Consider the following 26,246-nt stretch of genomic DNA (forward strand, 5'->3'; position numbering starts at 1 on the left):
CTAAGTAAAAGATTCTAACTACTGAAGACACTAACTACTGATAGGCATAGTTAGCAAATGAAAGATTTTGATAGAGAACAAACTATGTATTTACCTTAATACTGTTCAAAAGTCATTATATATATATATATATATATATATATATATATATATATATATATATATATATATATATATATATATATAATGACTTTTGAACAGTATATATATATCAGTTCATGGCCTCCAGTCTTACAAATTTACTGTCTGTGATGGACACACATCCAGATTATCTGCTCTCAAAACTCCGCCATCTCTCTCCCCACATCCACCACTGCTGGCGGCTCACCTCCAACTGCACAACGCTAAACGCTGTTCACATCCAACTGCCCAACACTACAATAGCAAATATTGCAACAATGCCGACCAGCCTCATACTGCAGACAGTACAGTCAGTGGTTTTCATGTAGAGCGCTACATGGCGTTACCAACCTAAAAACCTAAACAGCCTGCTTACACAGGTTACCAACTAATAATGAGATCGGTACAAATGCGGCCCCTGGTGCTTCTCCACAATGTCAGTATTGGCTCCTGAGCAGAAAAATCTAACGACCACTGCTCTAGGTCCTTAAAAGGACCATCAATTTAAGAACGTTCTGTGGGAACGAAAACAGTCTGGAAGTCACTTAAACAGCAGTCATATCTACAGCCGCCATCTCATTAAGGATATTTGAAGAAAAGCATTAAGAGAAGAACAAGATTATACGACTGGCACTCAAAAGTGGATTACGGCTCTTGGCAGTGGAAGATAAACTTGTAGTATCATCGCCACAGATACTACTACAACGCCGCGCCAGCACAAGGTTGGCAGCCCGTCGTCTGCCGAGCAGAGCGCACTCTAGCGGGCTGTGCAGCTCGACGGAACTGGAGTGTGCCTCGTTCGCTTCTTAGCTAGACTTCAACCTAGGAAGACGCACTTTCATAATAGGCCCTCAGCCAGTTCTGTTTGAATTGATTCTCTGAGGAGGGCCCATCAAGCTTATTGTCTTTAGAGTATGTTGTATTAGTTCATGGTATTCCATGTTTCGAGATTGTTAGTTCATAGCCGCAGCTGCAGCCCTACAAACTACTGAAGATAAGTAATTTCATTGTACTATGTGTTTCTTGAATGATAATCCTTCTCTCTAACAGTGTGCCGTACCGCATATTACTGCAACCTGGACTCCTTCAGCTCCTATCAACTCGGCCTCCTACTTATTTGCATTTAGTAACGAGCTGAAAACACCCACGCGTTTTGTGCCTCTAAACAGTGAGACACAATAAAACTGATCGTAAATTATTCTTTTTTTAGTTACGCAGCATTCGTCTATTTTGCTTTTCCGAACAACCCTGGAATGATGACAAAAATCAGACACTATTTTCTTCTGTATTGTCTTGTGTATTTTTCTACTCTTAGGGCAGCTAGCTATTGTTTGCCAGCGATGGATCCCCGATGCCGAAAATTTATGAAGATACATGTGGAATGGAAGAAAAGAATATTGTATAATAGACTTCCAACACTTCGAGGTTCTGTTTAGTTATTTTAAAAATGATAATCGCATAGCTGATTGACCAAATCAGCTATGAATTTTATAACATTAATGGGGATCGACAGGGTGACTGTAGAAGAACTCCAAATTTTTTATTCTGGAATTAGAATATATGCACATTGAATAATTATTCCCCAAAATATTATGCGCGAACTCCAAAAAGTAACGATTCTGTGAACGTTTGAAGCCGAGCGTGCATAACACAAAACACCATTGCCTCAAGTCGGTATCGATGCCACCACCCCTATTTATACCGATTTGAGTATACACGACTTGCTGGGCCGTTGTTTGGACGTTTTTATTCAAAATGTGTACAGAAGTTCCAATAGTCTCATTTGCAAATACGCTCCAAAGATAAGATCCAGCCGATGCGAAATTGTCAAAATTGTTTCATATTTGGCCATATGTCTATTCAGGGCAGGCCATATTGCATTGACGCATGTGGCAAATGCCCGTAAAATCGAAATCGGCTATGAAATGCGCTTATGCGCTCAGCAACGAAAAGAGCTTTGAGGGTGAAAATGCAGGCTTATCAGGTCAAAGTAGCAGAAAGCGGCCATCCGCTAGCTGGGCGATAGTTATTATGGACCATGCATCGATGATAGCCCGTATGTTTCAAGCTTTGTCCCTTTTTTATATGATAAATACATGTCAAACTTAAAACGCTTTTTTCCTCAAAACCACGTTTTTCGGCATGGTTGTCGTCAGCCACGCTACAACTATCATCAGATTTTAATGATTTTTTGTCCCTTGAAGCAAATCGAATTCTCTTCAGTTCGTCATAGCCGATTTTTTTATGTTGATATTTAGCAATTTTTTCGGCCAAAAAAGAGGGGTCCAAAAATGGCCATTTTTTTCAAATATCTATAATTTCGTCAAAAAAATTTTTTTCGAATCCCTACGATGAACTAAACTTACATCTATATGGATAAGGGTGATATGTTAATTTCATGTTTCAGATAACCACAACCAGAGTTACAGCGAGAACCATTCACCTCCTTTCACAGCTGCCTCAGGAAAATCCCAATTACACAGTGAAAATATTAATATTTTAACAACAAGCCAATAAAAACTTCATTGAATGCCTTATTGTCTACTACATTCCAGTACTGAGTAATTTTTTCCAGAATTTGAGCAATATTTTCGTCCAACACGTTGTCGTTCCCCCTGAATCAAAACCCTGTCATGCTTGGAAGGTCATTACTGCAAAGGTATCCAGCATCTGTTAAAACTAATTCGAACACACCAATAATTTGACTAGCAAATTATAGATTGCAACAGCTTTCTGAATGGAAGGTACCCTGACACCAATAATTAGTACAGAAACTTCCTGGCAGATTAAAACTGTGTGCCGTACCGAGACTCCGACTCGGGACTTTCTTCCAGGAGTGCTAGTTCTGCAAGCTTCGCAGGAGAGCTTCTGCGAAGTTTGGAAGGCAGGAATTAAAGCCGTGAGGAGGGGGCGTGAGTCGTCTTTGGGTAGCTCAGTTGGTAGACCACTTTCCCGCCAAAGGCAAAGGTTCCGAGTTCGAGTCTCGGTCCGGCACACAGTTTTAATCTGCTAGGAAGTTTCATATCAGCGCACACTCAGCTGCAGAGTGAAAATTTCATTCTAATAATTAGTACTGTGTGCCAGGACTGGGTTCGATTCCCAGCCCGGCACAGAGGTATAATCTGTCAAGAAATTTCATAGCAGTGCACATTCCGCTGCAGAGTGAAAAATTAATTCTGGACGCCTTCAATAAATTGTAATTTGTGTACAATTGTTGTTATTCATTCCAAACTTTATGGAAGGCTCGTGTAGACAACTAACAAACGACGAATTAATTAGAACATGCGCCTTATCAGCGAATGAGACCATTGTTGTTTGTGATCCCCCTGAGTTTGCCAGTGATGTATTGAAACAGCGCACTTCGTTAAAAGATGGGGCGTTGAAAGAGTGATTTCCTGGCTTGTGCGACTTGGTTTCACTCTAATTTATATGTTAGTGATGTGTGCGGGCGCACACAGGGCACATTTTCGTTGATACGGCCATGAACAACCGGTTCTTGGAATTTTAGAAGTATATTGCGGTAGGATGTTAAGACATCTTTAGTCGAGTGCCTGCCGGTTTTTCAGCAATTGCATTACATCCTCTCGCAACATAAATCACCCTAAATATAAATTATCAAACAATGGAAAATCTAGGATGGACTGTAACAGTACGAGAGAAGGAAAGTTGCTACTCACCACATAGCGAAGATGCTGAGCCGCGATAGACACAATAAAAAGATTCACACAAACATAGCTTTCGGCCACTAAGGCCTTTGTGACCAGTAGACACGCATACACACATGCACACACACACTCACGCGAGCGCAACTTGCGCACACATCTGCAATCGTAGAGAGCTGAAACTACACTGCCAGCTCTCTGAGACTGCAGATGTGTGGGCAAGTTGCGCTTGCGTGAGAGTGTGTGTGTGTGTGTGTGTGTGTCTACTGCTCACGAAGGCCTTAATGGCCGAAAGATATGTGCGTGTGACTCTTTTTATTGTGTCTATCGCGGCTCAGCACCTCCGTTATATAGTGAGTAGCAACTTTCCTTCTCTCGTATTGTAAATATAAAGGGTGTTACAAAAAGGTACGGTCAAACTTTCAGGAAACATTCCTCACACACAAAGAAAGAAAATATGTTATGTGGACATGTGTCCGGAAACGCTTACTTTCCATGTTAGAGCTCATATTATTACTTATCTTCAAATCACATTAATCATAGAATGGAAACACACAGCAACAGAACGTACCAGCGTGACTTCAAACACTTTGTTACAGGAAATGTTCAAAATGTCCTCCGTTAGCGAGCATACATGCATCCACCCTCCGTCGCATGGAATCCCTGATGCGCTGATGCAGCCCTGGAGAATGGCGTATTGTATCACAGCCGTCCGCAATACGAGCACGAAGAGTCTCTACATTTGGTACCGGGGTTGCGTAGACAAAAGCTTTCACTTACCCCCATAAATGAAAGTCAAGAGGGTTGAGGTCAGGAGAGCGTGAGGCCATGGAATTGGTCCGCCTCTACCAATCTATCGGTCACCGAATCTGTTGTTGAGAAGCGTACGAACACTTCGACTGAAATGTGCAGGAGCTCCTTCGTGCATGAACTACATGTTGTGTCGTACTTGTAAAGGCACATGTTCTAGCAGCACAGGTAGAGTATTCCGTATGAAATCATGGCGGTCAATCGAGGAAGTACAGTACTTACTGACCAAAATAAAATGAGCTCTAACATGGAAATTAAGCGTTTCCGGACACATGTCCACACAACATATTTTCTTTATTTGTGTGTGAGAACGTTTCCTGAAAGTTTGGCCGTACCTTTTTGTAACACCCTGTAAATTATTTACGTTTCATGTATAAAGGATATATCTGACTATATTTCTACTATTCCCGTCACAACAAATAGCATATGTCAGATTATTGCAGGCCACTGATAGCAGATTGCAACTGAAGAAGTATATTAGCAAAAGGTTTGTTGTATGGCCCACTTTCCTTATATTACCTTCGTGAATACATGTGTGGAGCCGCACGAGATTAGCCGAGCGGTCTCGGGTGCTGCAGTCATGGACTGTGTGGCTTGTCCCAGCGGAGGTTCGAGTCCTTCCTCGGGCATGGGTGTGTGTGTGTTTGTCCTTAGGATAATTTAGGTTAAATAGTGTGTAAGCTTAGGGACTGATGGCCTTAGCAGTTAAGTCCCATAAGATTTCACACACATTCACACAAGTGTGGACCTCAGACATGTGAGGGAAGTGTTGTGCACACTAAAGGTAGTTAATTAATTTTTCTCTTTTATTAAGTACAGAGTAGCATCTAAGTCAATTTTGTACTGAAATCCGGATTTTTATACCTTTTTTGTGACACGTAATCATGCATATCACGGATGGCCACAGTCAAAATGACGGAGCAGCAAAGTTATGTTGAAAATAGACGCCGCGAAGCAACATTAATGCTCACTGAGGGCAACAGATGGTGGCAATATTCCACCCATATCTGATACATAAAGGGATCACATTCGACATCTTGAGTGAACGGAAGAGAATCTAATATAAACATTTAAAAAATTCCTCTCTTTGATATCCACATATGGCTAGCTGAACTTTCAGTGACCTCCGATAATTCATAGCCAATTTTTTTGTATATCATATCCACATATGGCCAACTGAACCTTCAGTGACCTCCGATAATTCATAGACAATTTTTTTTGTATGTCGTTTCTGTCTTGTGCACTTAGATTTAATGAAGTAACGCATAACAGTGTAATATATTGTTAGAGTGCTACAAAACATTATCATAACGTAAATAATGAAATTTGATGTCATTTTTTGGCAAGGAGTAATAAGCTTCTCTGCTGTTTGTACAACAAAAATCCTGAGACAGATTAACAATCTATTGCGCATCACAGGAATCTGAAGCGCCCTGTAATTCATTCTTACCTTTTGGAATCATATCCTTTATCTTTTGGTGTGTCGCTTCTTCCACCCAGCCGTTTATTATTTTTCTGGCCTCGTCTTCATTTGAAAATTCCACTTCTTCCAAACCAGCCATGAAATTGATTGAGGACTGATTGAACTCATCTTTAATATTGAAACCTGGCTTCAGGTACACCTTGTTGGCTATGTCAAGTGTTACGTAGCTAGAATCCTAGGAGAACAATAAATCACAAATTGTGAGTTATCATTACGTATAAATCAGTATAAATGTTTCGTTGGAACATTAAGACAAACACTTATTTCTGAAGTACGAAATCTGGTTTACATTGCTATACACAATACAATTTTGTTTATAATTCACATTCTGTTTTAACAACATAAAATACCTTTTCCATATCTTGATTATTAGTTACAATAATTAAATAACATACTGTTCTGTCATTCTATTTTACAGTCCCAAACAAAATTAAACACAAGAAACATAGAAGTTCAAATTACACGGTGTGTCCAGTTCCGTTAGGACTGCTTATGCGAAATTACAGACTGCATTGCTGTCTCATGGTGAGTTGCGGCGTTAGAATCCTTGAAGTTTCAGAATCAGCCATGTACAAGGTCAAAGTGTTAGCAGCCGTCCTGGGTGCGAACGTAAACAGTACGTGTGTGACACTCGTCTGAAAATGGCGAAGGAGCAGCGAGGCAACTACAAGTTTTTTGAGTCCTCCACCGTTTGTGGGCGAGAATTCGTCGAATTCGACACGAATATCCAGATGCAGGTCCCTGGTTGCTCCTCCATGACAATGTCTCAGCCCACAAAGCGAAGGTCGTTCGCGAGTTTTGGCCAGCAGATGGATCGCCGGGTTAGATCACGTGCCGTATTCGTCGGATTTTTCCCCAGCCGATTTCTGACTATTCTCTAAATTGAAGTTGGAAATGAAAGGACACCGTCAAGACATAATTAAAGAGAAGCAATTCAACAAAAGGACTACAGTGACTGTTTCAAAATACTTTTAAAACAATTTTAGCTGATGAGATAAACTTGGCATGAAAAGTGTAGACTTATTATCTGCCTAACTGTGACGGGTGATGCTGAGGGAATTAGATTTGGAAATGTGACACTTAAAGTAGTAAAGGAGTTTTGCTATTTGGAGAGCAATGTAAGTGATGATGGTCGAAGTAGAGAGGATATAAATGTAGACTGGCAATGGCAAGGAAAGCTTTTCTGACGAAGGGAAATTTGTTAACATCGAGTATATATTTAAGTGTCAGGAAGTCGTTTCTGAAAGTATTTGTATGGAGTGTAGCCATGTCTGGAAGTGAAACATGGACGATAAATAGTTTAGACAACAAGAGAATAGAAGCTTTCGAAACGTGGTGCTACAGAAGAATTCTGAAGATTAGATGGGTATATCACATAACTAATGAGGAGGTACTGAATAGGATTGGGGAGGAGTTTGCGGCAAAACTTAACTAGAAGAAGGGATCGATCAGTTGGTACGACATGACCTGAGGCATCAAGGGATCACTAATTTAGTATTGGAAGGCAGCGAGGAGGGTAAAAATCGTAGAGGGTGACCACGAGATGAATACACTAAGCATATTCAGAAGGATGTAGGTTGGAGTAGGTACTGGCAGATGAAGAAGCTTGCACGAGATAGAGTAGCATGGAGAGCTGCATCAAACCAATCTCAGGACTGAAGACCACAACAACAACTTTAAAGTACAAAATAAACACCAAAACCATTACCTAATGCGCAGAGAAGTCATTACAATTCAGTCGGGCTAAGGGACAAAATGGCTTTAGAAAACGCTGTAGCGCAATGGTCTATTTTCAAGTCGTTATGAAAACTTTAGAACATTCAATGTTCATGAACTACCGTTTCATGGGAAACAGATTTTAAGATAGCTTTACACCCGGTTCACATGATGAGTCATAACGTTACGACAACCTGCTTAATAACGTGTTGTTCCTCCTCTGAAACGAAACACCGCAGAGATTCTTTTTGAAATTGGTCCGAGAAGTCCCTGGTAGATTTCCGGTATATGGTACAGATATCTACGCACAGGTCACGTAATGTCCGTAAATTAAGGGCCCGTGGTTTGTGGGCTCGAACCTGCCGCTCGGTAGCGCCGCTGATGTATTCCACAGGGATCAGGTAAGTTGATTTTGAGAATATAATCAATGACTTTTATTTTTCATAACCACAGTCCTAACAGGAATGGTACACGCTGTGTGAATTTAGTGGCCACGACATTACACGAGGTCTGTACCATGCTCTTCAAACAACAGTAGCACGATTCTGGCCTTGTGACACAGACAGTTTTCCTGCTGCTGAAAGATGCCATCGCCTTTGGGCGGAGCCATCAAGCATGAAAGGATGCAAGTGGTACGCTAAACGTACGACGTGGTCGTAGCTATTATGATACCTTCTATTACTGCCACATTTCTGGTGAAAGATCAGGTGAATGTCCTCAATAGCGTAATATTGTTCCCACCTGCTGCATCCGAGGCAGTGTCTATATTTCGTGCATCCTTTCGGCTGGGTGACGGAGTGCCCAGACAGGACAATCGACCAAGTGGTAACGCAGCAAACTATTAGGAGTTGTCATCTTGCATTGAAAGTGTGGCTTGCCGCGGAACCGGGAGAAGAGCAGATTTTGTCTCTCACGGTGGCACAGCTGATGCTGGCTACTAGGCCGAGCGAGGCGTCTACTTGTCTTACGCAGCTAATAAAAAGTTACACATGCTCTCTACGGATCTGAATAAGTACTATTAAGTATTAATTGATCCTTGTCATACTTAGTATACTAAATTCTATGGACAACAGAACCATACCCCTGAAATTTCAAATTAATAACTTCAATACTTACGCAGATATAATTTTTACCTACACTCATGCTCATAAATTAACGATAATGCTGATACATGGTGAAACAACGCTCTGGTGGGCGGTTTGCTGGTTTAAATCACCTCGGGGTATGACCATGGGGTGCACGGTGGCGCTGGCAGCAGTCCACGTACGCAGAGGTGTGTTGGTGCATGACAGTACAGTGCAGCGAGTAAGTGCGCAGACGTTTTCAGACGTGCTGATAGTGACTGTGTATTGAAAATGGCTCCAAGGACACATATTGATGACGTTATGAGTGGTAGAATACCTGGGCCATTGGAGGCTGGTCAAACACAGCAAGTTGCAGCTTGGGCCCTATGTGTGCCACAAAGCGTGATCTCAAGATTATGGCAGCGATTCCAGCAGACAAGAAACGTCTCCAAGCGCTACAGTACGGGACGTCCACAGTGTACAACAGCACAACAAGACCGGTATCCCGCCATCAGTGCTAGATGGCCACTGCAGGTAGCCTTGCTCGCGACCTTACCGCATCCACTGGAACAGTTGTCTCCACACACACAGTCTACAGACGACTGAACAGACATGGTTTATTCGCCCGGACGCCTGCAAGGTGCATTCCACTGATCCAGGTCACAGGAGAGCCCGTAAAGCCTGGTCTCAAGACCACAGTACATGGTCATTGGAACAGTGGTCTCAGGTTATGTTCACGGACGAGTCCAGGTATAGTCTGAACAGTGATTCTTGCCGGGTTTTCATCTGGCTTGAAGAAGGAACCAGACACCAACCCTTTAATGGCCTTGAAAGGGACCATTATGGAGGTCGTCGCTTGATGGTGTGGGGTGGGATTATGATTGGTGCACCTACACCCCTGCATGTCTTTGACAGAGGAACTGTAACAGGTCAGGTGTATAGGGACGTCATTTTGCACCAGCATATCCACCTTTTCAGGGGTTCAAGGGTCTCACCTTCCTCATGACGGATGATAACGCAAGGCTCCACCGAGCTGCCTCCGTGTAGGAGTACCTTGAAACAGAAGATATCAGGCGAATGGAGTGGCCTGCCTGCTCTCCTGACCTAAACCCCATCGAGCACGTCTGGGATGCTCAAATGAAGCAGACAAAAAGGAAAACAAACGTCTCAAAGTGAGATAGACAGGAAGTGCAAAATGGATAAGCAGTGATGGCTAGAGGATAAATGTAAGGATGTAGAGGCTTATCTCACTAGGGGTAAGATAGATACTGCCCACAGGAAAATTAAAGAGACCTTTGGAGAAAAGAGAACCACTTGTATGAATATCAAGAGCTCAGATGGAAACCCAGTTCTAAGCACAGAAGGGAAAGCAGAAAGGTGGAAGGACTATATAGAGGGTCTATACAAGGGCGATGTACTTGAGGACAATATTATGGAAATGGAAGAGGATGAAGATGAAATGGGAGATATGATACTGCGTGAAGAGTTTGACAGACCACTGAAAGACGTGAGTCGAAACAAGGCCCCGGGAGTAGACAACATTCCATTAGAACTACTGACAGCCTTGCGAGAGCCAGTCCTGACAAAACTCTACCATCTGGTGAGCAAGATGTATGAGACAGGTGAAATACCCTCGGACTTCAAGAAGAATACAATAATTCCAATCCCAAAGAAAGCAGGTGTTGACAGATGTGAAAATTACCGAACTATCAGTTTAATAAGTCATGGCTGCAAAATACTACTGCGAATTCTTTACAGAAGAATGGAAAAACTAGTAGAAGCCGATCTTGGGGAAGATCAGTTTGGATTCCGTAGAAGTATTGGAACATGTGAGGCAATACTGACCCTACGGCTTATCTTAGAAGCTAGATTAAGGAAAGGCAAACCTACGTTTCTAGCATTTGTAGACTAAGAGAGAGCTTTTGACAATGTTGACTGAAATACTCCCTTTCAATTCTGAAGGTGGCAGGGTTAAAATACAGGGAGCGAAAGGCTATTTACAATGTGTATAGAAACCAAATTGCAGTTATAAGAGTTGAGGGGCATAAAGGGAAGCAGTGGTTGGGAAGCGAATGAGACAAGGTTGTAGCCTCTCCCCGATGTTATTCAATCTGTATATTGAGAAAGCAGTGAAGGAAACAAAAGAAACATTCGGAGTAGGTATTAAAATCCACGGAGAAGAAATAAAAACTTTGAGGTTCGCCGATGACATTGTAATTCTGTCAGAGGCAGCAAAGGACTTCGAAGAGCAGTTGAATGGAATGGACAGTGTCTTCAGAGGAGTGTATAAGATGAACATCAACAAAAGCAAAACGAGGATAATGGAATGTAGTCGAATTAAGTCGGGTGATGCTGAGGGAATTAGATTAGGAAATGAGACACTTAATGTAGTGAAGGAGCTTTGCTATTTGGGGAGTAAAATAACTGAAGATGGTCGAAGTACAGAGGATATAAAATGTAGACTGGCAATAGGAAGGAAAGCGTTTCTGAAGAAGAGAAATTTGTTAACATCGAGTATTGATTTAATTGTCAGGAAGTCGTTTCTGAAAGTATTTGTATGGAGTGTACCCATGTATGGAAGTGTAACATGAACGATAAATAGTTTAGACAAGAAGAGAATAGAAGCTTTTGAAATGTGGTGCTACAGAAGAATGCTGAAGATTATATGGGTAGATTGCATAACTAATGAGGAAGTATTGAATAGGATTGGGGAGAAGAGACGTTTGTGGCAAAACTTGACTAGAAGAAGGGATCGGTTGGTAGGACGTGTTCTGAGGCATCAAGGGATCACCAATTTAGTATTGGAGGGCAGCGTGGAAGGTAAAAATCGTAGAGGGAGACCAAGAGATGAGTACACCAAGCAGATTCAGAAGGACGTAGGTTGCAGTAGGTACTGGAAGATGAAGAAGCTTGCGCAGGATAGAGTAGCATGGAGAGTTGCATCAAACCAATCTCAGGACTGAAGACATCAACCACAACACGACTGTTGTAATGCTAAACTTACATTTATGGCTGATTTGGTAATGGACAAACAGGCCGAAAGCGGTCATCAATAAATAAATATTTTTTATTTTTAACCTAAGACGGTTCTCATAATGGTTATTGTAATCTCTAGACAGGTTTGGAGTCATTCCAACCCCAGCAAGCTGGATGTATGGAAACTCACATTTATATTTGGTGTCTAAAGACGGCAATGCGGGAAGAGTTTACACTAACTCTTTAATCCAGCAGTGGATGACGAATGCCTGACGATGATCATGGTGACACACAATGTTAACGGAGAGATGTAAGCAAATATTGGAGTGAAATATGGGTCATCGATCTTTATGCAGTGTTCTTACATTCAAAATGCAACTGTAATATTTTCAAAGAACTCTAGAAACTGCTGATCGCGTTAAGCTCTACGGATAATAGTTTGACTTTTTAGTAGAAACCTTTTATGGCAACACGATTAAATTTGTTATTACATTGTACCCAGCTACCCTCGTGAATCAATATACTTATCCGTAGTGAGATAGCAGCACTGACTCTTGATAAATGTGCAGTGACTGTTAAAGCAAATTGATGGCATTTGAGTGCTGCATACTCAGAATTTCCAAAGAGGAAAGTTATGGTGAAGTTAAGAAAAGTACTCACTGTGGTACCATTTGTTCATAAAGAGAAATGAACTGTATTTATGATTGTCTTTGTTGAAGTTGTCAGACAACTGGCAGCAAATGGTGCCAATAATTCTGAATTGCAATTCGTTAAAAAGCGTTGGAGGGCACTATGGTAGCCAAGAGATAAAGAACTGGCAGCTGTCAGCAGATACGTGATAAAGAATATGGTGCGCTGTTGAATGGCGTATAACAGCTGAACAGTTGGAAAAGGAAAGAATGTTATTTTAGCAGACGGGAGATTCGCTTTTTATACAAAGAAAGGAAGGTATAGTACGATAGCGAAATCAGCAGACTACAAGGTTTATCAGCATACCTCCAACAGGTGCCCAGCTACTCACTGAAATGAGATAAGAAGAAGAATAACGTTATCCTGCTCTCTGAGATCCAGGAACAACATCAAATTTACAGCGATGACACGTGACAAAGAAGAAATGCTTCTTCCTCAGAGAGACATTCACCCGTATCTGACGGGGTACTGTAGGTTTCGCCAAACTAATTAGGATACCTGCCATGTGAAGATGAATGTAGCTATAAATGAATTTGTGACACGAGACTCCTATAACGGACATGAACTCGGTAGCTGCCTGGACATGAATGACAGGTCAAACAGCACACTTTTGTGGGTTACGAAAACTGTAGAAACTTTTCTTTTCGACGCTCTGTCTGTTAGGAACAAGTACAGTATTCCCCATTTCATCCTCATCAAAACTGACGAAGAGCTCTACAGAACTGTACACCTAAAAAAGGCCTCATGCGTCAACCGGTTTCCTCTGAAGTGCGGATGCGTCCAACACACAGGGCCCGTCTCCTCTGTGCTGCAACGAAGAGTGAGATAGAAAAGCCCCAGAGAGAAAGCCCCAAAGCCCCGCCTTTGCCAAATTATGACTGCATCGCATGTTAACTTGTTACAAAACGAGTCAGAACACTGATGCAGAAGCAACGAAAAAAGCATGCCAAATTTAAACGAACGCAAAATCTCCAAGATATTTTTTTTCGTTACTTTACTGATTATTGTCCTATTATGAATGTGTACTGCATCCTCCACCGAGGATGACACGGCGGTCGGATGGTCCCGGTAGGCCGCTCGTAGCCTGAAGACGGAGTGCTTTTTTTTAGTGTCAGTTCCAGCTTACATTGGCTTTAAAACTTGGAATAATATTTATAATACTAAGAGAAGGTGAAACTAATGGTAAATGCAATGTGGCCCAGGAGGAATGGTCGATATTCACGGATATTACAGGGACGGTCATTCGAAGCAAAGACGTCTAGTGAATATGGGCAATAAAATGCAAACCTTACGAGCTGCGAGCACTTATTCATCTTCGAGACTGTGGAACAAATCTCTTCTATAACAAGACCTTTGCTTTCGAAGTTTTGAGAGATGGTAGTATGCACCAAAATAAAAAAAAAGTGTCGACTGAATATGGACTCTTAAGTGCATACCTTAAAAGCTATAAAGATTTGTTCATCTCCGCTGCTGTGAAGCTCATCTTTTCTACTGTACAAGTGCTTTCACTTTTCTCTGCACATGCTAGCGACCTAACGCTTTCACTGTCACCGTGCTACTCGTTACAAAGACCACTTTTTTTACGTGTTTGTCGTTTGACCAATGCCTGTAGTTCCCCACAATACAGTTTTAACGGCCTGCCACATGCTTCCCCAAAATACAGCCAAATATGAACCTCGGTCGGCGCCTGCTGTATAGCACTACGCTGTCCAAGTTATACGGTGTGGGTTTCTACTGATGGCACGAGATTCAGTGTGAAAACTTTCAGGATGAAGAACAGAAATTAATCAGGAAAGATCGGAATAAAGCGCACGGTATGGGTTTCTTCTGAAGGAACGAGATTCAGTGTGAAAATTTTCAGGATGAAGAATAGAAATTAATCGGGAAAGATCTCAATAAAGCAACATACGTGACGCGGACTGCCTTGTGCTGCCAAGAGGAGGATTTTAATTCTCAGGAAGACTACAATCATCATTTGAGGCAAAACGCCTCCAATTATTGGTCTAAAACCGAAATAAACATTAACTTTTATATTATTAGAATTCTATATTCATCGTTTTCTGATCGCTTCAAAATCGATTAGTTTATTACATAGACTCAGTTCTTTGTTCGCTGTTCAAACACGTTCACATTTACCAATCACATCTAACGAATGAATATTGTTTTGTTATTTACTTATGCTATATACTGACACACAAAGCCACTGTCATCGGTAACTCGGATAAAAATCTGAGCTAGAATTAAACTGCAGTTTATCGGAGTTCAGTTAGTAAATTATAGCTGTTCAGATGCGTGACTTGTCACAAATATGATACTAGGACTGCATATAAAGATTAAATGAGAATTTTGAAAATCCGGTTTAAAAATGAAATACAAATGAAATTTAGAAACTGAGTGCACATTGAGAGACACCTAAAGAACATTGTTAACTGCTATTTAGTATTATGCTCTATGGAGACAACTTGGGAAGTAATGTTGTTGTTGTTGTTGTGGTCTTCAATCCTGAGACTGGTTTGATGCAGCTCTCCATGCTACTCTATCCTGTGCAAGCTTCTTCTTCTCCCAGTACGTACTGCAACCTACATCCTTCTGAATCTGCTTAGTGTATTCATCTCTTGGGCTCCCTCTACGATTTTTACCCACCACACTGCCTTCCAATACTAAATTAGTGATCCCTTGATGGATCAGAACATGTCCTACCAACCGATCGATCCCTTCTTCTAGTCAAGTTGCGCCGCAAACTCCTCTTCTCCCCAATCCTATTCAGTACCTCTTCATTAGTTATGTGATATACTCATCTAATCTTTAGCATTCTTCTGTAGCACCACATTTCGAAAGCTTCTATTCTTTTCTTGTACAAACTATTTATCGTCCATGTTTCACTTCCATACATGGCTACACTCCATACAAATACTTTCAGAAACAACTTCCTGACACTTAAATCTAAACTCGATGTTAACAAATTTTTGTTCTTCACAAACGCTTTCCTTGCCATTGCCAGTCTACATTTTATATCCTCTCTACTTCCACCATCATCAGTTATTTTGCTCCTCAAACAGCAAAACTCATTTACTAGTAATTTCCTCAGCAGCACCCGACTTAATTCGACTACATTTCCTTATCCTCGTTTTGCTTTTGTTGATGCTCATCTTATATCCTCCTTTCAAGACACTGTCCATTCCTTTCAACTGCTCTTCCAAGTCCTTTGCTGTCTCTGACAGAATTACAATGTCTTTGGCGAATCTCAAAGTTTTTATTTCTTCTTCATGGACTTTAATACCTACTCCGAATTTTTCTTTTGTTTCCTTTACTGCTTGCTCAATATACAGATTGAATAACATCGGGGAGAAGCTACAACCCTGTCTCACTCCCTTCCCAACCAATGCTTCCCTTTCATGTCCCTCGACTTTTGTAACTGGCATCTGGTTTCTATACAAATTGTAAATAGCCTTTCACTCCCTGAATTTTACCCCTGCCACCTTCATAATCTGAAAGAGAGTATTCCTGTCAACATTGTCAAAAGCTTTCTCTACGTCTACAAACGCTAGAAACGTTGGTTTGCCTTTTCTTAATCTAGCTTCTAAAACAAGTCGTAGGTTCAGTATTGCCTCACGTGTTCCAATATTACTACGCAATCCAAACCGATCTTCCACAAGGTCGCCTTCTACCACTTTTTCCATTCATCTGTAAAGAATTCGCGTTAGTATTTTGCAGCTGTGATTTATTAAACTGATAGTTCGCTAATTTTCACATCTGTCAACACCTGTTTTCTTTGAAATTGGTATTATTATATTCTTCTTGAAGTCTGAGGGTATTTCGCCTGTCTCATACTTTTTGCTCACCAGATGTCAGTAGTTCTAATGGAATGTTGTCTGCTCCTGGGGCCTTATTTCGATTTAGGTTTTTCAGTGCTCTCTCAAATTCTTCACGCAGTATCATATCTCCCATTTCATCTTAATCTACGTCCTCTTCCATTTCCACAATATTGTCCTCAGTTACATCGCCCTTGTATAGTCCTTCTATATACTTCTTCCACCTTTCTGCTTTTCCTTATTTGCTTAGAACTGGGTTCCATCTGAGCCCTTTATATTCATACAAGTGGTTCTCTTTTCTCTAAAGGTCTCTTTAATTTTCCTGTAGGCAATATCTATCTTACCCCTAGTGAGATAAGCCTCTACATCCTTACATTTGTCCTCTAGCCATGCCTGCTTATCTATTTTGCACTTCCGATCGATCTCATTTTTGAGACGTTTGTGTTCCTTTTTGCCTGCTTCATTTACTGCATTTTTATATTTTCTCTTTTCATCAATTAAATTCAGTATTTCTTCTGTTACCCAAGGATTTCTACTAGCCCTCGTCTTTTTACCTACTTTATCCTCTGCTGCCTTCACTACCTCATCCCTCAGAGCTACCCATTCTTCTTCTGCTGAACTTCTTTCTCCCATTTTTGTTAATTGTTCACTTATGCCCTCCCTGAAACTCTGTATAACCTCCGGTTTGGTCAGCTTATCCAGGTCCCATCTTCTCAGATTCCCACGTTTTTGCAGTTTCTTCAGTTTTAATCTGCAGCTCATAACCAATAGATTGTGGCCAGAGCCCACATCTGCCCCCGTAAATGTCTTACAATTTAAAACCTGGTTCCTAAATCTCTGTCTTACCATTATATAATCTATCTGATACCTTTTAGTATCTCCAGGATTCTTCCATGTAAACAACCTTCTTTTATGATTCTTGAACCAAGTGTTAGCTATAATCCATGCATATACACATAAATAGAAGTTCTTCAAAGTATCATTTGTTTTCTGCTATTAGTCTCACACACAAAGTGAAAAAAAAGGAGAAGAAGCACAACATATACGGTTCTCCACGTCTAGGGGTACTACACCAATGGTAAGTATAACATAAGGCGAGGAAACAGTAAATTGGGGGAAACATGAAAATTGTAGATGTCCACGTTGATGAGAATTTAAACTGGAAGAAGCACATTTTGGAACTCATAAAACACATTTGCATTTAGAATCATTGCCAATCTTGGAAAGACAAATCAGTAAGTTGATATTTTGCATATTTTCAATCAATAATGTTATATGGAATAATGTTCTGGGGTCACTCACCTTTAAGAAAGAAAAATCTTCATTGTACAAAAATGTGCTGTACGAATAATGTGTGGTGCTCACGCAAGTCATCTTGTAGACGTCTGTTTAAGAATTTGGGCATTCTGACTACTGAATCACAGTATTTTATTCCAGTTTATTGTAAATAATCCATTACAGCTCAAAATCAACAATGATGTAGATAATTACAAAACCAGAAGGAAAATTACATTTATTACACCATATTAAGGTTCTCTTTCGCACAAAAAAGGAGTGCACATTGCTGCAACAAAAACTTTTTCATCACTTACCTAGTGATATAAAATATCTGACAGAAAAGAAAGTAAAATTTGAAAATAAACTGAGAAAGCATCTCCTCGACAACTCCTTCTATTCCGTAGAAGAATTTCTATTACTGTAATGTAAAAAAGGTGGTGGGTAGAACTCAGAAGATCTCTATATCTTAATTTTCTTTTTAGAAAAAGGACTTATAAATTACCAGAATATAGTACATTTATAGATCAGTTTGTGATGCGAATATAAAATGACTCGTTCAACATCATTACTATCTATCGTACAAAATGACTCATGGAACATTAAACTAAGTAACTATTCAGACTCGTTGAACACAAGACATTCCACGCCTCTTTGTGATACACAGCTCAGATATCGTGTCTATACAACCAGATACTTTCGGACGTTATACACATCGCCTCTTCAAATGAGACAAGTCTCCTCTTGACTTCTGGTCGTTGAGTTCATCTGACAGTGGACTATGTTATTATAGAGATTTTTGTTTCCTGTACACTAACCTTCAAGCGGTGCATCAAGGCGTTGACACCATATTCAGTAAGATTCCTTTCCTCAGGCAGGTGCAGTCCCTTGGCAATCTGCTTGGCTGTGTCTCCTCTCGCTCCAAGAAATATGAGCGCAAGTATTACGTGTATACTGACAGGCGAGAAAAACAGATTGCCCGAGTCTTGTGCCAATACCTGGAAACAAAGGCAGATCTTTCAGGCAATACTTTGAGTAATTCCAAACGTTGAAAAAGCGACTCTCAAGATATACGTCGGACGCGACTGTAGAGGCTAATTGCATGTACGTACACCACTAACCTTTTTTTCCCACCCCCCCCCTTCCTTACTAAAAAGAAATCCTCTATCCCTCAATCCTCTCTCTTTCTCAGCGTATGTGTGTGTGGACGTAAACCCAGATTCACGTCGTTCACGGAATTGAACAATCGTATCGTGAAAACTGTGTAGCATCTTCCGGTCTTCAAATGCTCGCTTTCACTTTTCAAGTGATTTCTGTTAACTATCTACTTCTAGGTTTCTGCGTCAAGCAGACTTTACGGGGAAAAAGAGATTGAAGCAATCCAAATGCACTATGGATAGATTTGTCGCTTCGACACGCCACAGTAGCCCTTCTTCCAACAACCTTCTCCGTTTTAATGAACTTTACGTTTACGACATTATTAAGGTCTAACTCTCCGTATTCCTTTTGGTCAACTGTGGAACAAGAGAGAATTATAGTCGCACACGACGTAAATATGGAGAGTCCCAGTTTAAACTTAAATTACACTAAACTACCATTGCGTAATAACTTTATGCATTGTTTTCAAAGAGACTAGTGAACACTTCTTTACGAACAGTAACTAAAATTAAGCAGGAGTCCGTCCAGCGTGTTGATCACATATATTTTACAAAAATATTCAAAGAGCGACATTGATACATCTCTTGGACTATTCATAATTAAAAGTAGAGTAATCAAAAATTAAGATGTACTAGAAAGAAAAGTAGAAGAAATAAGTTTGTGTAATATATATTTCGACAGCGAAAGAAGTTTATGGGAGACCTTTTGGCATCAAGAGGGAGGGGGAGAATATCAGGGACGTGTTCCAGATATATTGCACATTACAGTCTTCAGAGTATTTGGCACATACTAAAAAAATGTTTTGAAGCATGAGAGTGAGACTATAAAAAGTGGAAGAAACAACCTGATGATAAATTCAACGCAGCGTAAGGGGGAGGGGGAGAGACAGCAACATTTTCGTAATAACCGTAGGTCGGAAATGCGTCACTGATGCCATAAATATGGCGGCCAATCTGCGACGGGCACACGGAAGTGTTTAGGTTTGATATCTCTTTATACTCGATGAATTATTCTGATACAATTCTATCCTTGAATGACGTTTACTAATTTTCTATCTTCATACTCGCAGAATCCATGCGCAAAATAGTTTCATACAATAGCTATGCCATGAGCGCAAAATTATTCTTTGTAGTACTCTCTCTGGTGGTTGTTAGAAGAAAAAAGCTTCTGATATTGTCTTCGTGCCAATTACCATGAGTTTTGTTTGAAGAACTGTAATCTGATTATTGAGATTTATGACAGAAGATAACTGATACGAAATTGTACGATTAAAAGGGAAATATACACTCCTGGAAATGGAAAAAAGAACACATTGACACCGGTGTGTCAGACCCACCATACTTGCTCCGGACACTGCGAGAGGGCTGTACAAGCAATGATCACACGCACGGCACAGCGGACACACCAGGAACCGCAGTGTTGGCCGTCAAATGGCGCTAGCTGCGCAGCATTTGTGCACCGCCGCCGTCAGTGTCTGCCAGTTTGCCGTGGCATACGGAGCTCCATCGCAGTCTTTAACACTTAAAGCATGCCGCGACAGCGTGGACGTGAACCGTATGTGCAGTTGACGGACTTTGAGCGAGGGCGTATAGTGGGCATGCGGGAGGCCGGGTGGACGTACCGCCGAGTTGCTCAACACGTGGGGCGTGAGGTCTGCGCAGTACATCGATGTTGTCGCCAGTGGTCGGCGGAAGGTGCACGTGCCCGTCGACCTGGGACCGGACCGCAGCGACGCACGGATTCACGCCAAGACCGTAGGATCCTACGCAGTGCCGTAGGGGACCGCACCGCCACTTCCCAGCAAATTAGGGACACTGTTGCTCCTGCGGTATCGGCGAGGACCATTCGCACCCGTCTCCATGAAGCTGGGCTACGGTCCCGCACACCGTTAGGCCGTCTTCCGCTCACGCCCCAACATCGTGCAGCCCGCCTCCAGTGGTGTCACGACAGGCGTGAATCGAGGGACGAATGGAGACGTGTCGTCTTCAGCGATGAGAGTCGCTTCTGCCTTGGTGCCAATGATGGTCGTATGCGTGTTTGGCGCCGTGCAGGTGAGCGCCACAATCAGGACTGCATACGACCAAGGCACACAGGGCCAACACCCGGCATCATGGTGTGGGGAGCGATCTCCTACACTGGCCGTACACCTCTGGTGATCGTCGAGGGGACACTGAATAGTGCACGGTACATCCAAACCGTCATCGAACCCATCGTTCTACCATTCCTAGACCGGCAAGGGAACTTGCTGTTCCAACAGGACAATGCACGTCCGCATGTATCCCGTGCCACCCAACGTGCTCTAGAAGTTGTAAGTCAAGTACCCTGGCCAGCAAGATCTCCGGATCTGTCCCCCATTGAGCATGTTTGGGACTGGATGAAGCGTCGTCTCACGCGGGTTGCACGTCCAGCACGACGCTGGCTCCAACTGAGGTGCCAGGTTGAAATGGCATGGCAAGCCGTTCCACAGGACTACATCCAGCATCTCTACGATCATCTCCATGGGAGAATAGCAGCCTGCATTGCTGCGAAAGGTGGATATACACTGTACTAGTGCCGACATTGTTCATGCTCTGTTGCCTGTGTCTATGTGCCTGTGGTTCTGTCAGTGTGATCATGTGATGCATCTGACCCCAGGAATGTGTCAATAAAGTTTCCCCTTCCTGGGACAATGAATTCACGGTGTTCTTATTTCAATTTCCAGGAGTGTATATACATTGCTCCTTCATGCAAAAGGTGTGTATTTGACAATTGAGAATTAATGATATTCATCGATATATTGCGTAGTTGTTAATCAGAAGGGAACTTCCGAAAGACTGGATACGAACCTGCATTTAATAATCCAAGAGCTCCATTACTTCTTCGGAAGGTTAAACTTCATCAGAGCCAAATATCCGCTTGATCTGAGGTTTCCCGACTGATTATACAACGCTCCCAAAATTACGAGGCATTTTATTTGTACAGATTAGCAGACTGCCGCAAAGCACGAGCCTGCAGAGAAGATGAATCATCGCCTGATTTCATTCTAACAAGTAAAATTTCTGAATCATTTTGAGTGACTGAGCTATGACTGTGTTTCCTATCATGAATGATTGATTGCTCGAACGAATTGAGAACTACATAGATAGGAGGAAAAATTACAGGTTAATAGAATGTGTTGTGATGCGCCTAGCAGCACGATTCTGTGCGACTAAACTGATGCTGTGTTACGCTTGGTTGTTGTGCTCCATTGTTGCTGACTAACGTGACTGGAAATGCTAAACTTCCAGGTGGAGCAGCGCGGGATAGCCGCGCTGTCTGCGAGGCCTTGCCACGGTTCGCACGGCTACCATCCCCCATCGGAGGTTCGAGTCCTCTCTCGGGCATGGATGTGTATGTTGTCCTTAGTGTAAGTTAGTTTAAGTTAGATTAAGTAGTGTGCAAGCCTAGGGTCCGATGACTTCAGCAGTTTTGTGCCATAGGCCACTTACCACAAATTTCCAAAACTTCCAGGTCGGATTGAGGCCAAGTGCGTCGTGCTGTTCCTCTAATTGTAACTATGACTACAGAACAGTAGGAGTAGCTGCTTTGGTGGGCATCAATTATTATCCGTCTGCGCCTTCAATTAGTGCTGAGCACTTAACGCAGTAATGCTCTATGCACGCGGCACCTCGGGCCATTTCGTTGTCTCGCTTGGGTGGACCTTGTGAACCAGAACGCGAATTTTTAACATTGATAGCGTGGGCAACTTTTTCGTGGAACTGTCGGTCGGGCTCTTGAAGCTCTCGCGGGGAGCGGCATCCCAACCATTTCGTGAATCATTGTAGCACAGTGCTTCCCAAACTGGGGGGTAATTACTTTCTGAGAGGTAAAATGAAATTTTCTGAGGGGTAAAAAATAAACGATTCGATTCTGTTTCAGTCACGAAACTAAATTATTTTCAAAATGTCATTAGTATTATCACAATTCTGTAAGACTCTAATGTTGATTATATAAGTTATCAATAATTGCTTTTTCTCAATTAGTAGCATGGGCAACTTTTTCGTGGAACTGTCGGTCGGGCTCTTGAAGCTCTCGCGGGGAGCGGCATCCCAACCATTTCGTGAATCATTGTAGCACAGTGCTTCCCAAACTGGGGGGTAATTACTTTCTGAGAGGTAAAATGAAATTTTCTGAGGGGTAAAAAATAAACGATTCGATTCTGTTTCAGTCACGAAACTAAATTATTTTCAAAATGTCATTAGTATTATCACAATTCTGTAAGACTCTAATGTTGATTATATAAGTTATCAATAATTGCTTTTTCTCAATTAGTAGCATTAATGAGGTGGAGGTTACAGCTTTCCCACATAGTCCACCCACTACATATATATGTTGCGCTTTGTCTTATACATTGCTGATGATAAAACTGAGACACGTAAGTAACAAATGCAGAATATCTCACGAAAATGTTTTCTGCAGGTTGTAGGTAGTAACTGTTGTAATCTAGAAATTGCTTCGTTACTCGCTTCGAAGCAGGTAAATGAACTAATTGATAGCACGGCACAGCAGCAATTACATAAGGACTACTACACACCTGTACACAGTATAATAATAATAATAATAATAATAATAATTATTATTATTATTATTATTATTATTAGTGGCTGTGGTCACATAGAAAGCATTAAACATGAAGTCTTCCAATATCTGCCACTTTAGAAGTAAGAAGTGCATCAATCAAGTGATTTATGAAGTGTAGGTATAGTGCACACATTTTAACTTGGTTGCTTTCAGACGGTGTTGCAGTCTACAGGTCAAACAAGCGCCGAAATGTAGAGGTGTAACGCACGGTAAGTATGTTGTCGGTAGCACTTGCGATGCACCACGAAATCCTTCGTCATCCATTCTAACACCCCCTTCCCTCCCCCTCCCCACCACTCCCACTTAAGTACGCACACGCACCCCCACCCCTCCCCACCCCCCACACACACACACCACATACACATGCATACTAAATATCATTCATCTTTCATCATTATAAAAATAGCTGTTCCAAGAAAATTCTTTAGTTAGGTGCTAAAGTTGACGATAATGTGAGGGAGGGGGAGTGGCAACAGACGGCAGAGGAGGGGCAAGGGCGGGGGTACTAGCTAATGTTTGACTGTACTCAGCGGTAATGTTCTAAGAATGACAGGGGACCACTGTCCTAGTAGGATAACAACGAAGGTACTTACAGTGCACGATTTAAGGAGCGGTTTTGTACTGTCTACAGGGTCCGTAGGTTCCAATCTGCATATTTCAATATTGGCAACACCATAATTTTATATAAGGCAGGTATTTCTAAACTACGGCCCGCGGGGCAACACCAGCCTGCGAACACCATCAATGCGGCCCACGGTAACGGGTCAGACATGAATGGTATCCGGCCCAGCGTAATTCTGTTCGTACAGTCGAATCTAGCTCGTCGAGCACCACTCGTAACGAGTGATTCGCCCGAGTAAAGGAAATTGTAAGAAACTGAGTCGCTTGAGGAACGATGTTCCGCGTAAGAACTCTTGTTTAGTATTTATTTTTTCAGTCTTTGACAACCAGTTCAAAACCGACCTTCTGGACGGTATCGGTCTCTTTGGCTACTATAAATGGACAGTAAGGCGCGTGGTCTCCAACAAACTGCCGCTCTGTAAAGTAGAAGCTCAGACAGTGCTGTATTCAGACAGCTGTACTGATGGCATTGCGTCTCGGGCCGCAGTTGTAGTCACCTGTGCCACAGCTCGTGCTTCGCCGGCACCTGGTAACCCTTTCCCTTTAACTATCTGTTTATGAATTAGTTCTGATTTGCGTCGTTAACTGACACGATTTCATTAAAGCTGCCGGTAAGGCAGCAGCCACGCACACTACGAATTTAACTAACGGTAATGCTATGATTCTTTTTCGACAAGTTTTGAAATTCAGGCATAAAGAAATACCCTGACATAACGTTCTTCTAAACTAATATGTACTGTACTATAAATAAAAAATTGCAATACTGTGTAATAAATTTGTTTGAGTTCCTGTTTTTTGCTGGATGGAGCGCATTGACATATTCTACATGGATTCCTACGGAAAAAAGTGTTTCGCTTAAGGAGTTTTTAATACAAGTAAGATTCATGAATGAATGCTTACTAAGCGAAGTAACACTGTGCAGTGTAAATGTTCAACATAAACCATACAAAATATGTACAATACTCAGTTGTTTTTCTTTTATGCCTAATTAAGATACACCTTATATCACATATATAATGTAACTTGACGTTTTAACTGCAATTAATTACATGAGACTCCTTGAAAATTTATTGTACCAAAATCACTTTTGTAGGCAATTCACATAAAGAAATTAAGCATTGTCATTATAATTAATGAGATTTATGCAGCTGTAACTTCCCACTTACAACTGTTTGCAGTTACGGATCAATTTTACTAGTGGAATTTATCAGCAGCGACTTCAAATACTCATCACTCAATTTCAATCTGTCAGTAATTTTTTATATTTAAGATTGAAGAATGTTTTTCTTACAGAGAATTGTTGTTGTTGTTGTTGTGATCTTCAGTCCAGAGAGCGGTTTGATGCAGCTCTCCATGCTACTCTATCCTGTCCAAGCTTCTTCATCTCCCAATGCCTACTGCAACCTACATCCTTCTGAATCTGTTTGGTATATTCATCTCTTGGTCTCACTCTACGACTTTTACCCTCCACGCTGCCCTCCAATACTAAACTGGTGATATCTTGATCCCTCAGAATATGTCCGACCAACCGATCTCTTCTGGGCGAGATGTGCCACAAATTTCTCTTCTCCACAATTCTGTTCAATATCTCGTCATTAGTTGTGTGATCTACACATCTAATCTTCAGCATTCTTCTTGTCTAAACGATTTATCGTCCACGTTTCACTTCCATACATGGCTACACTCCAGACAAACACTTTCAGAAACGACTTCCTGACACTGAAATCTATACTCGTGCCATTGCCAGTCTACATTTTATATCCTCTCTACTTCGACTATCATTAGTTATTCTGCTCCCCAAATAGCAAAACTCATTTACTACTTTAAGCGTCTCATTTTCTAATCTATACTACTGGCCATTAAAATTGCTACACCACGACGATGACGTGCTACAGACGCTAAATTTAACCGACAGGAAGAAGACGCTGTGATATGCAAATGATTAGCTCTTCAGAGCAATCACACAAGGTTGGCACCGGTAGCGACACCTACAACATGCTGACATGAGGAAAGTTTCCAACCGATTTCTCATACACAAACAGCAGTTGACCGCCGTTGCCTGGTAAAACGTTGTTGCGATGCCTCGTGTAAGGAGGAGAAATGCGTACCATCACGTTTCCGACTTTGATAAAGGTCGGATTGCAGCCTATCGCGATTGCGGTTTGTCGTATCGCGACATTGCTGCTCGCGTTGGTCGAGATACAATGACTGTTAGCAGAATATGGAATCGGTTGGTTCAGGAGGGTAATACGAAACGCCG

The 26,246-nt window shown here is 41.7% G+C and overlaps 1 protein-coding gene across 2 annotated transcripts in view; it reads right to left on the reverse strand.

The window, feature by feature from the left end:
- LOC126335470 (leukocyte elastase inhibitor-like) overlaps nt 1–26,246 on the reverse strand; it is a 214,482-nt gene that overhangs the window by 88,297 nt on the left and 99,939 nt on the right. For both annotated transcript variants that reach the window (XM_049998784.1, XM_049998786.1), the window contains exons 3-4: nt 18,427–18,606; nt 6,043–6,250 (exon numbers count right to left, since the gene is read on the reverse strand). In XM_049998784.1, coding sequence (XP_049854741.1) covers nt 6,043–6,250; nt 18,427–18,606 — 388 coding nt within the window. The remainder of the gene's footprint in view (nt 1–6,042; nt 6,251–18,426; nt 18,607–26,246) is intronic.

The sequence above is a fragment of the Schistocerca gregaria genome, chromosome 2, assembly GCF_023897955.1.
Source record: "Schistocerca gregaria isolate iqSchGreg1 chromosome 2, iqSchGreg1.2, whole genome shotgun sequence".
In the NCBI taxonomy this organism is placed as follows: Eukaryota; Metazoa; Arthropoda; class Insecta; order Orthoptera; family Acrididae; genus Schistocerca; species Schistocerca gregaria.